Source organism: Camelus ferus, chromosome 12, assembly GCF_009834535.1.
Source record: "Camelus ferus isolate YT-003-E chromosome 12, BCGSAC_Cfer_1.0, whole genome shotgun sequence".
Taxonomy (NCBI): domain Eukaryota; kingdom Metazoa; phylum Chordata; class Mammalia; order Artiodactyla; family Camelidae; genus Camelus; species Camelus ferus.
The window spans coordinates 10,202,595-10,218,195 of record NC_045707.1 but is presented as its reverse complement, the minus strand read 5'-3'; the positions used below and the strand labels follow the sequence as shown (position 1 = coordinate 10,218,195).

At 52.7% G+C, this 15,601-nt stretch overlaps 1 protein-coding gene across 9 annotated transcripts in view; it reads right to left on the bottom strand.

The window, feature by feature from the left end:
• Nucleotides 1-15,601, bottom strand: part of TBC1D22A (TBC1 domain family member 22A) — a 242,286-nt gene that overhangs the window by 161,227 nt on the left and 65,458 nt on the right. For all 9 annotated transcript variants that reach the window (XR_004324394.1, XM_032492502.1, XM_032492503.1 and 6 more), the window contains 2 exons: nt 7,387-7,457; nt 1,004-1,132 (listed from right to left, as the gene is read on the bottom strand). Coding sequence is in view for 8 of the 9 variants with exons in the window: in XM_032492502.1 (XP_032348393.1) it covers nt 1,004-1,132; nt 7,387-7,457 (200 nt within the window). In the remaining variant the exon portion in view is untranslated. The remainder of the gene's footprint in view (nt 1-1,003; nt 1,133-7,386; nt 7,458-15,601) is intronic.

Sequence of the window (15,601 nt, the reverse complement as noted above, 5' to 3'; positions counted from 1 at the left end):
ACGGGCAGAGGCGGAGGGGCCCGCGGCCCCGTCTGCCTGCTCTCACGCCTAAGCCAGACACTCCTCCCCCAGAGCTCCCGCGGCACCCATGTTGGGAAGGGGCTTTCCAAGAGCCCGTGTGACTTAAGGAACCCCAGATGATCAATCAGAGGGAAGGCCCGTCTTTGGCCCTTTTTCACAGCATGTCCTAAACTGGCAGAGAGAGGTGGCTCACTCACATATGAGGTAGAAAAATCTGGCAAATCTCCTTCACCTAGAGGGGGGTTTCCAAAAGGAAACACTGACCAGCCTCAGGAAAACCAGAAGTTCATTTTAGAAAAATGAGGCAGTGCTACCAATGAACACCAAGCGCTTTGCTAAACTGCAGCACAAGCCATTCTCACTCCTCACATGTTACGAAGACAGTGGGAATCACGAAGGCTTGAGCCGTTCTAACGGCAAGTCCTGGGCGCACTGTGAGCTGTGAATCAGCTTTAAGTATTTTTCCCATTATGCACACAGACTGTCGACGGACCATTCAAGGCCATAATTACATCCATTTTGTATTCAACTAAAAAGCAAAATTATAAACTGGCTACACTTCTCCTATGGACTGAACCGCGTCTCCCTGGGGCCCAGCCGGCCAGCACAGCTCTCCTGTGCCGACATCCCGTCCTCGTCTGACCCGATCCAGACACCGTCTGCTCCCGACCTTCCGGGCAGACAGCAGCTCATGAGCCACAAGACATGTCCCCACCAGGGATGCAGATCCCAGCACTCTGCCTGGGTCTCGGCTGTCAGCTGCGTGCCTCTCGTTAAACACGCCCTTTCCCCTTCGGCAGAAGGAACTGGAGGTAAACAAGGTCCCACTATTAGAAGAAACTCACCGCTATTCGCTTTCAAATTTACTTCTTTATCAGAAAATAAAGATCTGGGAGCCAGTGAGGGTAGAGCATTTCCCTCAGCAAGACCTCACCAAGTCAAAGCACTGCAAGTAACATGAAGAAGGAAAAAGCATCCCCACCTGTCTGTAGGTGTCCTGGTGAACTTCGTCATTCCGAGAATCGTAATAGTGATCAATAAAGGCAAAATACTCTTTTTGTTTTCTTTGGAGAGTGGCTGGTCTTCGGTCAACGTTGGCAGGAAGGTAACCCTGGGTGAGAAAAAAACAAAAACAAAAACATACATGTGTGTATACGCATGACTGGGACATTGTGCTGTACATCGGAAACAGACACGTTGTAACCAACTATACTTCAATCAACAAAAACAAAAACAAAGTACTAAGTTTAATGGTGATCCATGGAGTCTCTACTGGAAGTCTGAAGTTAAAAAGCTCACACCTTAAACGAGCGTGGCACTCTGAAATCTGACCCAGGGGAGGACAAACGAGCTGCGAGAAAAGAAAGGGACACAGGGAGGCAGCAGCTGAGCACAGCAGCGGGCACCCCCCTCCCCGCTGGCAGCAGGACATGAGGCTGGGCTCGGGCACGGCGGCTCCGCCCAGGAGACCAACCTTGCCCTGCGGCCGGGCCAGATGCGGTGGGGGCCAGGGCAGCTGGTGTTGAACGCGTTTCTCAAGCACAGCTGACAGGCAGAACCAGCCTCCTCTAACCGCCTCACCACTGTGAGCCCGAAGTCTGCAGGCCCCACGATCACTGAGCGTGTGCGCACACAGGCATGAGCGTCCGTGCAGACCACATGCACACGTATGCACACGTGTGTACACACCCAGACGTCCGTACGACCCCTCCCTCCAGGCACTGCTGTGCTTTTGGCAGCCACAGGCCCCACACCTAAAGAGACTCACATCCACAAGGGGTGGCCGTGAAGAGGCCAGACTCCTGTCTTGTATTTTGTACTTTTAAGTCAACAGCACCGCCAGATCATACACAAAACAAAAGGGGCCTCTTCTGAGTAAGCAGTTCCGGGACATCGGGCAAAGGGAACAATCAGAGTGCCCCATCGCCCCACAGCAGTCCCCAGGGCCCTCTGCGGTCCAGCCCCATCCTCCCGGCCAGGAGAAGCGGGGCCACTGCCCTCCTCCCGCCCGGGTCGCTGATGCCCCTCCCACCTGCTCCCTAACGCTCTGTATTGTCAATCTAGATTTCAGCCATTCTGTCCAGCAGTTTTAAGGTCACTTCCCGAATGACTGACGAGGCTAAGCATCTTCCCTCGCTGGACCAGATGCCCAGGCGGGCCAGCCTCCATCTCCACCCCTGCACGGCCACCTCCTGCTCCTCGGGTCTGAGCCTCCCTCAGGGGCGTCCACTGCCCGTCGCCCACTCTCCTCTGTGCAGCAGGGCCGAGGGGCCCTTCTTGTTACTGGTGCTCACCCTCCAGCGTCAGGGCTCCATTCCCTTCCCCAGGGCCATCTGGCCTGCACCATATCCCACAGGACACACAGTGCTGGAATCAACACATTCCTCACCAAAGACTGGATGAACCTGAACTCACCTCCCCGGACGCCTGCATGGCCCAGCCCCTCCCCTCCCCAGCTCCCTGCTCACAGGCCGCCGCCCCTGGTACCACCCTCGTCCTCAGACCTCCTGCTTACGTGTTCATATTCCTTCTGTGGCACTAGCACCTTCTAAGACACTGGGAAGTCGACTTACACAGTTTACTGCTCATCTTCTTCCACTAAAATACAAGCCCCATCAAGGCAGGAGTCTTCACCTCTTCTGTCCACAGACGCCTGCCAAGGGCTCAGAGCAGTGTCTGGACACAACAGATGCTCTGCAGATACTTGGTGAGTGAATGGATGTCAGCAGATGTGCAATGACACTGTCACACCCCAGGGAGGGCCCCGCCCTTGGAAGCCAGGGAGACAGGTCTGCGCTAACTGGTGACCAAGAAGGACTAGCTTGCATACTGTTCTGGGCTGGGTCTGATGGGCAATGGAGGAGGACGGAGAGAGACACAGATGCACTGAGAAAGTGGCAGAGCCACGTAGAGCACGCAGGGACATGTGTCCAGGCTGGCCTGAGCAAGACTTGGCAGAGGAGGGGCGTGGACAAGTCGGCAGCAGCCGGGGCAGCAGGCCCTGTGCGCCGGGCCAGGGCGGTGGGCCGCCACGAGGTGTAAGCCGGGGCAGGTGTGGACGGCCTCATGCGGACCCCCTGCGGTGCCGCCAGCAGATTCTTAGCGAAGGTGAACCAGTACCCAGATTCTCGCCACCCCTAATTAACTGACGTACTGAAAAGGAAGCCCTAAAAGCAGGTGTGTCAAAGTGGGAAGAGCCCCCACGTCCTCCTGACTGCCCCCATCCCTACAGGGAAACACACACGCAAGTCGAGGTCTCCAGACAATTCAGCAAGACTGGAAATTATGCAAATGAAGTATACTCAAGTATGCAATGAATTTTAAATGACAGAACTACAGAAAACTTAATTGCTGTATTAGCAAGCTATAAAAACACTAATCATAAACGTAAAACAGTGCATGCGAAGGCCTGTACAGAAATTCCCAGCGACACAAACATCGCATCACTCCCTCCTCCTGGGTTCACGTGCATCCTGCCCCAACATCGAAGGAGGAGAGACGACACCAGAGCCAACTTACCGTTTTTAACCATTCTGCTGACTTGCACAAACATCAGATGTTTACTAGGTCTCTGGTCGATGTCTCTGAACAGTTACTTTTAAAAAGAGCCAAAAATATGGTACTCTGCAGCATTAATTCTTAAAAGTCACTGCACTGCTTGCATGGAACTTCGGCGTTCAGCAGTGTTAATGGAGTTTAATGGTAAGTTCTAGACTGGAGTCCGGGCTCGTTCTCCCCCAGTGACAAGAGCCAAGGTCCTCACCTTCCTTCACGACAGGAGCACCTCCTCCCGTCAGTTCAGAACAGAGCTCGTCGATGAGCCTCAGGGGCTTCATTACCGTCAAACCCTGAGCACAGCCCTTGTCGGCCAGGTCTTGAGAGAGCCTCCTACCCAAGTGCAGCTGTGCTGGCTTGTCTTTTCAAAGGGGACAAAGGATAAATTCCTCCCGACCCCGGGTTCCACGCTGAGGCTCCTGAGCCCAGGCACGAGTGGGCTGGGACATCCCGCCCTCCGGCCCCGCAGCCGAGCCCCTGGACAGCGTGCCCTCAGTGAGTCAGGCCCAGCGGCTCCCCTGCCCTGGCACTCAGCCCAGGGGTGCTGCCTTCAGGGCCCTGCCCTGTCCCGCCTGGAGCCTGGGTGTCCTAGGGCAGCGGTCCCCAACCCTGGGCACGTGTGAGAACCCCCAGGGAACCTCAGCTCCCCAGGTGACACAAATGTGGACCCAGGATGAAAAACCACAGGTCAGGAGGGGGCCCTCATCTGTGCTGCTCCCTTGACCCCCACCGGGCCTGGGGCAGGGGCTCTGCAGACCCTGGGTCACAGTGCGCCGCAGTGGCACAAACCCCGACAGCTCAGGCCACCCGACCCGGGTCCGCTTCCGGGGCCTGGAAGTCAGGGTCTGCAGAAGCTTCCCAGGGAGAGGGGTGCGCGGGCCTCGGATTCAGAGACCCCTGTCCACACCCCTCATGGCCCAAAGAGCCCACAGGGCTTCCTCCCCGCCATTCTCCACGATACCCTCGGGCCTGGCACTTGCAAAGGGTCCAGCCAAGGACAGACTTGTGAGAAACACCTGCAGAATCAGGGATGCGGGAGGAGCATCATTCGCTGTGCGCACCAAACCTCCCATCACGTGCTTAGGCCGCGCCAGGGAGCAACCAGAGGACAAGCAGAGAGGCGGGTGAGCGTGCTCTTGGCTGGTGCTGACCGGGCCAGAGGCGGCGGCCCCACGGTCCCGCCCTCCGACCGCCCACCCACACTCACATGTGACTAGCACCCCTCAACCAGCTGGGTTCCCTCCCCTAGACACCCAGAGCCCGGCCATACCCCCACAGCATCACTGCCGGCCCGCGTGGGCCCAGAGCAGGGCGGCCAGGGAGCACAGGTCCGCAGCACCCAGGCTGGCTTCCTCCTCCAGCTGCCGAGTGCCGCCCACATCTGCAGCCCAGGCAGCTCCTCCCTCCCCGTTCTCCACGCCCCGGCTCTAGCCCCTCCCAAGGGGCACTCGGGAGCAGCCCCCTCACACCCAGCACCTCTTCCTCCTCCAGCACAGTCAGAAATTACCCTAACTGACTGCCTGCTCGCGCACTCTGCACTCAGACCACCGCGTCCATGGGTCCTCTTGCAATGGGCACAGTCCGCACACAGCAAGCCCTCAATAAATGCTTATATGACAAGCAAAAAAGCGAAGGAAGAGACCTGGAGTGAGCAGTGCGCTGGGGACATGGACTCCTGAGAGGATGGACTGCTTCCGTGTGGCAAGACCCAGCCCTGTCCTGGGGGCTCAGAGGAGGGCAGGGACTCCACCCTTTTCTGCAAGCCCCGTGAGGGACAGGCACTGCGTCGCCCTTCCCTTCCCTGCTACCTCCCAGCACCAACTGTGCCTGAGACACAGAAAGCACCCAGTAAGTACTGATCTGATGAATGGATGAACCAACCAATGGTCCTTGCAACAGGCTCCAGGCTTGAGTCTCCCAGAGCACAGCCTCATCTCTCCCTCACATTGCTCCCTCAGGGCGCAGCCCAAGCAATGTGCCCCCGGCCCCTGAGCACCTGGCCTCCCCCGACCCAGTGACCCCAGGCTCCCCATTCCCTCCTCAGCCAAGTGGTCAAACTGCTGGTTCCTGGGGAGCCAACTCACCTCGGCCTTGACCCCTGCTGGCCCTACACCCCCACTGTCCCCTCCCCGGGTCACGTGACCTACCCACCTGCCTGACCCAGGGAACACGGACACAGCCTCCGAGAAGGCATCCCATTGTCTCCAAGAAGCCCTGCCCGCCATTCCGTGCGTCCGCACTGCCCTGGGACGGCCACCCCTTTTTGGTGTCCTACCCTTTGGAAGGACAGGCTCTGCTCACTGATCCCAACACTTTTTTCTTGCTTATCCATCAACAGAAGCCTAGGAGTCAGAACTACCCCTCCTCCCCTCCTGCCCACCAGCCGCCACCTGCAGACCCAGAGCGAAGCCTCCTCCCCCAGACACGTGCCCCCCTCTCACCCACAGGGCCCGCCTGCATCCCGAACATCTCACAGCACGTGGCCCCCAGACCCTGCCGCACCCCCAGTGGTGGCCCAGTGTCTAATGCACCCCACCTCCGGGCAAAGGGCCCTGTAATTAGTGGCAGTTAAATGGGTAAACGTGCCTGAGAAGGCCGGACTTCCTGTCACCTGCACTCCCAGCATTCCTGGTTACAGACTCGACCCCCTCCCCCCCTCCCCTGCAAACCAGTGAAGTGGAGCCTCTGTCACCCCTCCTTTTGCTCCTGTGTCCGCAGACTCCCAGGAGGCCCTTTCCCAAGTCACTCACTGGGCAGCATGTCAGGGGATCTAAACCAGGACCCACAGAGATGGAGAACTAAGGAAGGAACAGGACGAAATGACTCACACGAGGCTTTCCACCAGATGCAGCACGTCCCTAGTAAATACAAACCTGCAACACGGGGTCTGAAAGGTGCTCTCCCCATAACTTCCTCCAAGCCCATCGGAAAGGCCCGTAACCTATTTTGGAGGACGTCTGGAGAGCTGGATATTAACGCCTGACACAGAAGACACCGAACAAAAACATAAGCAATCACCGCAGGTCTAATTTTAATTGCAAGAGGATGTTTCATCCATAAATATCCACTGTTCGGAGCTGCATCTGCACGGGGGGCTATGAGGTACTAAGATGCACATTTATCCAGACTCATTAGCAAGAAAGAGCCTTTTAAATACTGAAAGTCAGGCCCAATTTAGAGTAAACACGCAGGGTTCCCTGCCGACTTAGCTGCAAAAATATTTTTTTTAAAAAAGGAGAAGGGACAAAAGCTGTCTCTAAACCATTCTGAAGTGTTCAGCAGGGCCAAGCTCCCTTCTGACATGAACTCGGGCGAAGCACCTTCCCCAGGAGTCTCCAGTCCTAGCCGTGAGGAAGACACAGCTCCAGCCCCCATCACAGAAACACAAATGACTTCTTTTTCCCCTAACATCATTACTAGTGTTTTTAAAAAGTAAAAATTAAAAAAAAAAAAACTTGCTGGTCAAAAATACTTCCCTGTTTGAATCCTCAGGGCTGAAATAATCTATGCCAGAACTTTTCTATGTCTCAGGTTCTGAAATATTACAAAGACTTTTAAAATAGCAGAATGAGAGAAAAAGAACACAGCTGTCATAAACTATTGCTTATTCTCCTTTGCTGCCAGCCTTGTCAAGCCAAGCTTGAAACTGAGCAAAGGACGGGAAATGCCATCCTAGCCCCAGCTCAGGCCCCGCTCGCTGCGACAGAGACCGGGCACGTGCCCGGGCCGCGGAGCCCACAGCCCGGCCAACCCCGGGAGCTGGCCTCGCGGGAGGAAGCGGCGCTGGGCAGCAGGCCTGGGGAGACTTACTGAGAGCAGCTTCCACGTGATGGGGCGCACCGGCTTCGGGATTCCGGACCAGCTCAACCTCCGCAATTCTTCTGCAGACAGAAAAGAGACGGAAAAACAGGGTTTACAAACAGTGAGTAAACCCCCCCAGTGTTGTAACATCCTCCCCCAGGGTTACTAGGGGACAAGGAGCCCCAGAAATGAAAGCAGAATGAACCTAAGTGGTAACAATTTCAGGTACGGAATTGTTCTCAATAGAGGAGAGGAGTGAAGCGACCGCTCTATTCAGACAGAGCTACTTAAGTCTTGGCACATGTTCACCAAATGCACCCAAGTGTCCCAGAGCCCCTGGGACAGGGGAGGCCCCTTCACCTCTCCTTTCTCCCCAGCCACTTCCTTCTGTCTCTCCCGTGCACCCCTCTCCCCCAGCTTAACCCCTTAACGCGTTTCCTTCCTGTCATCCCGCCACCGCTCGCTGATTAAGGAGGGAGGTGCCTCTCTCAGGCTTGGTCCTGAGCAGCACTCGCTCTCGTGGGGGTGCGCTTGTCTGCACAGCACTGATTAAGGATGCAGCCACAGTACACACACTGAGGACAGCGAAGGTTCAGTGCACACTAACATGTACAAGTCACCACTGCCTACAAACCACCTACTAACACCTACGGGTGGGAGGGTCACGGAGGGTGGGGCTGGCCAGGGACAGGGGGCCTGGACGGGGTGACAGGGCCTGGGCCACACTTGGGGGGCAAGGACCAGGGCCCCGTGAGACCTTCTGGGTCTCCCCACATGTCTCCATCACACGCCCTGAATGGCTAGAGAACCCACTCCAGCGTGTAGGTATGTGACACTCAGTCATCCCCAGGAAATGGAAATAATTTTGTCTTTAAGTTAGGGATCCACCGTCAGGTTCCTCCCCCAACAGCTCAGAGCTAATGATTAACACTAGGAGTAGAAGAAGTGATTAAAGAGAAGACGTCGGTAACATTATCAACCAAACACACAGTCCTGACACCTAATCTGTCTCCAATTACAGAAGTCTCAGTAAGGTGCAGCGTAACTGGGCGCCGGCACGGGCAATAGCCTGCATTTTACAGCAGTCTCAGAAAGCATCAGATCTTCCCTGGCTCCCTAAGGATATTATGAAAAGCAGGAACCTCATATCCGAACACCAATAACGCCGTGTTTACCAGTCGTCTTCCCGGGGCCTCTCCTGCCACACAAGCCTGGCTTTCTGATTATTGTTTATGAAGAAAGCTGACAGACACCTCGGCCGTTAATGTTCTCTGAGCCTCTCTCGTCATGAAAGAAACCACAAAAATGGTATCTGAAATCTGTAGTCTGAGACAAAGTACTGACTCGATGTGAGTTTTAGTGCGCAAAAGGAGCTTTCATGTATATCATTCGATCCTCAAAACAGCCCGAGTTAATTAGGGCTGCGACCCTAATGAGTGGAGGAGGAACCACCTCAGAGAGGTTGGGTGACTCGGCCGTGGTGGCACAGGAACTAAGTGACCTTCCTATCCCAGAGTCTCCCCATTCCATTAACCCCCATTACTAAAAGGGCTTCTTGAAACACAGACAAATCTCACGGACAAAAAGGCCCAAAATAAAATCTTAGCCGATTTTTTACAACACAGCTGGGTGTCCACAGACTAGGAGATGTGAGGCGAATTCACTCCAGGAATGAACGGATGGTCCCACACCAGGAACCCCTGTAACTTTATTAAGGTGTTGAAGGGGTCGATGGGAAAAGCCACAGGACCATTCTCACAGACGTCCGGTGTAGACTTCCACCCAGGGCCCATTCCCCCTTCCACCTCTCTGGAAGAATCCTGGCTGTGCACAGTGACCACACCTCCCCCAGCCACCCAGGGGAAGCTGACCCCTCTCACCCCACTGCAACGTCAGGGCTGGCTGGCAGGTGCAGAGCTAAGGCATGCCCTCACCAGTGGCCCTGGGACCCTAGCTGAGCCACTGAGCAGGCAGGGCAAGTTAGCTGGGGGCTCTGAGGAGGCTCCTCGCTGCTCTTGGGAAATCTTTTGGAGGCCACCCTCTTTTGCTTCCTTTGAAGGTTGCTAGGGTCAGATGTGAGGCTGGAGCTGCTGCCGTCACCCAGCAACCGACCAGCCTGAGGACGAGGCCAGCAGAGGGAGGCAGGCAGTACCAGGAGACAGGCAGGAACCAGGGTTCTGCACTTGGCAAGACGGCAGACTCAAGAGTCAAAAACCAATAGCTTTTCTCTACTGACAAAAGCATAAACAGAAAATATTAGAGGCACAAGCTTAATAAGAAATGCACAATACCATACGCAGAAAACCACAGGGTTTTACGTAAAGACATAAAGAAACAGGAAAACACCAAGCTCACTGACATGAACAAGCATTCAAGGAGCACGTCCTCCGGGCGGGAACTAGGCCAGGGGTACGGGAATTACAAAGCCCCCCTGCTCAGAGGACTCACCCTCCACTCCTAGGACGCAGCAAGTGTAAACTTACAACCGGACCAAGTGCTTAGAAGAGGTAAGGAGGGCAATGAATCGTAAGTGGAAAGGTTTACCTACTTGCAAAGGGTTCCTTGGGGACATGACAACTGAAATAAGACCTACAGATGAGGAATAATTAACTGAGTGACGAGGGGGCTGGAGCGGGAACATTGTAACCCAGGAACAGCTCACGCAAAGCCTTGACCACAGCGTGCAAAACAGATCGGGAGGCCAGTGGGCACAAGGAGACCACTTCGTGGGCTACTTACAAAGCCCAGTGCAGAGGTCGTGGTGGCCAGGATGGTGGCAGTGAAAGAGGAACAATGAGCAAAGAGATATTTAGGCCACAAAAGCAAGAAGACACAAACGATGTATCAGTGGAGCTAAGACTCAAAATCACAATGCCGTCACCGTCGCCTACAAAAACGCTCAGGTTCATCAATTAAAAAAAAATCTTCACGTTCAGTGCAAAGCCAATCAAAATTCCAACAGGCTTCACTGTATGTGTTCTGAAACTTAGCAAGCTGACCCGAGGATCGTCTGGAAGAGCAAGTGCGTAAGAACAGCCCACAAAATCTCCATAAAGAATAGCGTACAAGAACTTGCCTTCACACACAAGGAAACGCGCCACGGAGCCACAGCAATTAAGACAGTCAAGGTGAAGAGACCGCCTGTCCAGAGACATCTGGGCTCCTGGCAAGCTCTGGCTCCGTGGGAAGCTGCCGTGAGCGCTCCTGTGCACGCTGCTGCGCGGAGCTACGCTTCTATCTCCATTAGGCAAACAGGAAGTCGTGGGACTGCTGGCTCATGCTAAGTTCATGCTTAACTTCATTAAAAAACTGCCCTATGATTTGACACAACATTGTAAAATGACTGTAACTCAATTTAAAAAATGTTATTAAAAAAAAAAAAAACTGCCCTATGGTTCTTCAAAGTGGTTGCACAATTTTACAGCTCTCACCATTAACGTGTGAGAGTTTCACCGCTCCCACATCCTGGTCCAATTTTAGTGTTTGTCGGTCTTTCAATTAAGCCATTCTACTCAATGTTAGATGGCATCTCATTACAAGTTAACTAGCCATTCTGCGATGACTAATGATGCTGCAGTTGAACAGACTTCCACGTGCTCACCGGCCACTTCCATCCCTTCTGTGAAGTTTACACTGAAATCCTCCGCCCAGCTTTTGATTGGGCTGCTCATGTTTTTGTTGCTGATTTGTGGGTCTGCTTCTATGGCTGACCTTCCTTCTCATCCTGGGTCATATCTTCCCGGCTCCTTACGTGCCTCTTAATTTTTTTTTTTTTTTTTGAATGACAGATGTGCCAGTTAGCAATTTACTGCCTCTGTGATGATGGACCTGGGCCCTGTAAGTATTTCTGCTTGGCCAGCTGGCAGGAAGTCCTCCGTCTCAGCAGAGTGAAGGGGGACAGAAGGGGGGCTGCTCTGGCCCAGGTCCCCCTGTGCCTGCCGCATAGGCTCCTGCAGACGCTGCCCCCACACTCAGCTCACACAGGGTTTCTCCCACATTCAGCCACGAGACAGTGACCTTCCAGTCCTAGGGAGCTGCAGAGAGCAATGGCCAGCTACACCCCACGGCCAGCGCCACGGCAGCTCCAGGCGTTGTTCCACTGACTCTTCCCCTGGTGCGTGGAACGTCACCCCACCCGTGACAGATCAGCACCCGCCAAGGACTGGGGGGGGGCCTCTGCAGACACCCAGGCTCTACCTCTGGTAGCTCCCTGCTCTGCAGCATCCTGTTCCATGCATTCTGTCTCGGCCTCTGGAACCCCCTTCCTGCTTTCTGGACTCCAGTCCCCGGTCCCCTCCCTGTGCTGCGGCCTGCAAACCGTCTCCCACTGTACACAGGAGCGAATGCGAAGCTCACCCTGTTTGTCCCCTTCTCGCGGGGCTCAAGGTCCTGCATTGCCTGCTCTACGTGGTCCAAAGGCGGCTGTTTCACAAACCTGGTGCGGTCCTCCAGCTGTTACAACAGGAGAGCGATTCCTTTGGCAGTTAATCCTCCTCAAAGCAAAAGTCAACGTATTAACATATTTTAAGGCCACGTTTTGTCTATATTCATCAGGGAGACTGGTCGCTAGTTTCCTTTTCTTACCATGTCTCTGTAACGGTTCAGTATCAGGGTCAGGCTGCTTTAATGAAATGAGCTGAGAAGTGTTTTCCCCTCCCTCTTCTCAAAGAGCTTCTGGAGAACTGGTACTGTTTCTTCCCTGTTTGACAGTGTTCACTAAAAGCCATTGGACCCTGACACTTTCCTCTCATGAAGGTGTTTTGTTTTTTGGTTTTTTTTTTTTTTTTTTTGTACAAATGTATTTTTAAAATTGCTACGGGGATATAAAAGTTTCCCATTTCCTCAGTTTTGTTGGGTCAGATCTCTCAAGAAATATGTCCACTTCGTGTGAGTTCTTGAATTTATTGGCATGAAGTTGTAAACAATATCCCCTTTATCTTCTGTAATGTCTGTAGGGTCTGTAGTGATGTTTCCTCTTTCCTTTCGGACGCTGGAAATTTGTGTGTTCTCTTTTTTCCCACTGGTCAAGTCTAACTAAAAGTTTTTATTGACCTTTTCAAAAACCTAATTTTAGACTTAGTTGGCTCTTGCTCTTGTTTATCCATTTGCCAGTCTACTGACTTCCACCCTTATTTCATTTCCCTTCTTTTACTTGGTTTTAGTTAATTTCCTCCTCTTTCCCTAACTTCTTAAGGTAGACGCTTTGATCACTGATTTGAACTCCTATTCTTTTCTAATAGAGGCATTTAAAGGCACAAATTTCCCTTCAAGCACGACTTTAGTTGCATCACACACATTTTGATATGTGCTGCCATTATCATTCAGTTGGAAATACTTCCCAATTTCCCTTGTGATTTCTTTGATCTGTGAGTTACTTAGAAGTATGCCGACAAATCTCCAAATGCTTGAGGACTTCCTGGGTGTCGTACTAGACCAAGCATTCGGTCAGATGGACTTGGCACTACTTCAGCGCTTCGACCGCTCTGATGTCTATCAGCCCTGTTCTGGCAGAGCGTGTGGCCCACTTGGTGAATGTGCCATGCGTCCATGAGAAGACCCTGCACTCTCCAGTCGGTGATGTGATGTTCTATAAACCAGTTAGATCCAGTTGGCTCACAGTGCTATCCATGTCTTCCAAATCTTTACTGATTTTCTAAATGTACCCAATCTATCAGTTACTCAGGGAAGAGCGTTAAAATGTCTGCCTACGATTGTGAATTTGCTTCTCTCTCTGCATTTCTATCCGTGTTTGCTTCATGCGTCGTGAGCTGTATTACTAGGGACCGGCACGCTTAGGAACGGTGTCTCTGCTTCATGAGTTGAACCTTTCATCATGATGAAACACCCCTTGTTGTCTCTAATAAAACTTGCCTCAGTGTTTATTTTTCCTGACACTATTATAAGCAAATCAGTTTTCTTACGATTAATACTTCTCTGGCATATTTTTTCCAACCCTTTTATTTCAACTGCCTGAGTCTTTATGTTTAAAGCACATATTTTGGCTTTTCTTTCAGCTTTCTGTCCCCACATTTCTTGCAATCAGACTGCAAAATCACTAGTCATTGAAGAGAGAAAACGGAAGCAAAAGAAAAAATTTAATAAGCAGAAAATGAATGATAAATAGCATTTCTTTCTTCAACAACAGTACACTTTCTTTCTAAAAGAATAAAATTTGTAAATATTTTTATGGAAACACCACCAATATGGTAATTCCAGACTCCTGTATCGTGAACCTTTTCTTCTCAATAGAACTCCCACCTGGGAGCCTGTCAGAGCAGACACTCCAACCGAAGGAAGCAGAAGGGAACAGAGGGACAAACACTGGTCGTGGAGCCGACGGACCCGGGCTCGAGGCCCAGCTTGGCCAGCAAGAATCTGCGCGGCTTCCCTCGTTCAGTCCTCCTAACCTACCTTGAGCTCCGGTTTCTTCCTCTTAAACTTGTAACAGAACAAAAATACCTGACTTGCTCAAGTCACAGAACTTTCACAAGGACCAAGGAGACGACACTGGGGGAAGCACTTGTAGACAGTGACAGACGCTACAAACGCGAGGGCACGAGTCTGTTACGCTTGTTGAGGTAACTGTTCCCCACACACCGTGAAGCCAAACCACACAGCCCCTGAGACACATCCATCCTAACTGGACGTAAAACACCACGTTTGAGGCTGAACCAGAAACCTGTCACAAAGAGGTGTATGCGGGAACTCCCGATGATTATAAGTAACTTTTTTCTGAAAAGCCAGGAATAACAGAAAAATCAACCCATAATTTAAGCTGGTTCTTTTTTTTTTTAACGAGTACTCATCTCTGTCTTTAATTGAAGTGTAGTTGCTGTGCAGTGTTGCGCTGGTTTCCAGTGCGCGGCACAGTGACTCAGTCGCACGAGACGCACGCTCCCGTCGCGTCCTTTCTCACCACAGGTCACGACGAGGTGCAGAGCAGAGCTCCCCGTGCCACTTGGCAGCGCCTCGTCCGTCCGTTTTACATGCAGGAGTCAGTATCTGCATCTCTTCTCTACTGGTTTCCATTCTTATTTTTTAAACCTTCTGCGGCAATAGAACCGAGGAGAAACACTGAACAGGAACAAGACGCGTGTGTCCGTTTCGATTGCCGGGGCTCCCGGGCGAGTCTAACCCAGAGGCTGAGCTGCCCCCGGCACCAGAAGCGCCTGCAGGACAAGAGCACTTCTCGTTCCTGAAAGCCACGGGGCATCTCGTAAATCACCCCTTCTGACCAGCATTCACTGAGCGCCCCTATGTGGCTGCCTCCGGGGCCAAAGCCACATAAACATGGCCCCACTCCGAGTCCATCGCACACATGGGTTTATCCAGTCGGTGAACACACAGCGGCTCTGAGGGGGCCTCGGGAGGCAGGGGGAGACCCCGTTCCTCCCCGCCGGGGGCTCACTGGCAAGGAGGGAGGAGCGCCCAGGAGTGCAAGTGTGAAGGGGTGCACTGGGGACGAGGGACACCAGGGCAGAGTGGGGCCCCTCCCAGGAGAAGGTGACATCAGGAAGGAGCTGCTGCTTGAGAGGCCCCTGAAGCCAAGTTACAACCTAGTAGATTCATCTCTGCCCCCACCCTCCACCTCATGAACAGTGAAGGAATAATGTTACCAGCAAAGACAAGGGCAGCGAGGAGACAGGAGCAGACAAGAAATGCCAGCAGAAACCGGGGCGATGGGGAGCGGAAAAGAGAGAGTGGGCGCGGACTTAGCAGAGTGGTGAGGGCTCACACCTGCTCCCTCAGAGAGCCCCCAGTGGACCCCTCCCCAGGCCCAGGAGGCAGCGAGACCCCACCCCACAGGAGCCCCTGCCTCTCCGCAGAAACAGCTCCAGGGGAGGGATAAATTAGGAGCTGGGGATTAACAGATACACACTTGTATAAACAGAATAGATAAACAACAAGGACCTACTGTAGAGCACAGGGAACTGTATTCGATTTCTTGTAATAGCATAAAATGGAAAAGAATCCTAAAAGAAAATATATATATGTATGTATATGTATAATTGAGTCACATTTGCTGTACACCTGAAACTAACACTATAAATCAATTACACTTTCATAAAAAATAAAATTTTAAAAAAAAAAGAGGATAAAACGAAGTAACACACGGCTGCTCCTGGCAGCTCAGTACTGACCCAGAGCTACAGTCCTAACAGCACAGTGAATCCCAGTTTCCCCAAAGCTGTGACATTAACTGCACGGAGAGGGTGGGGAAGGG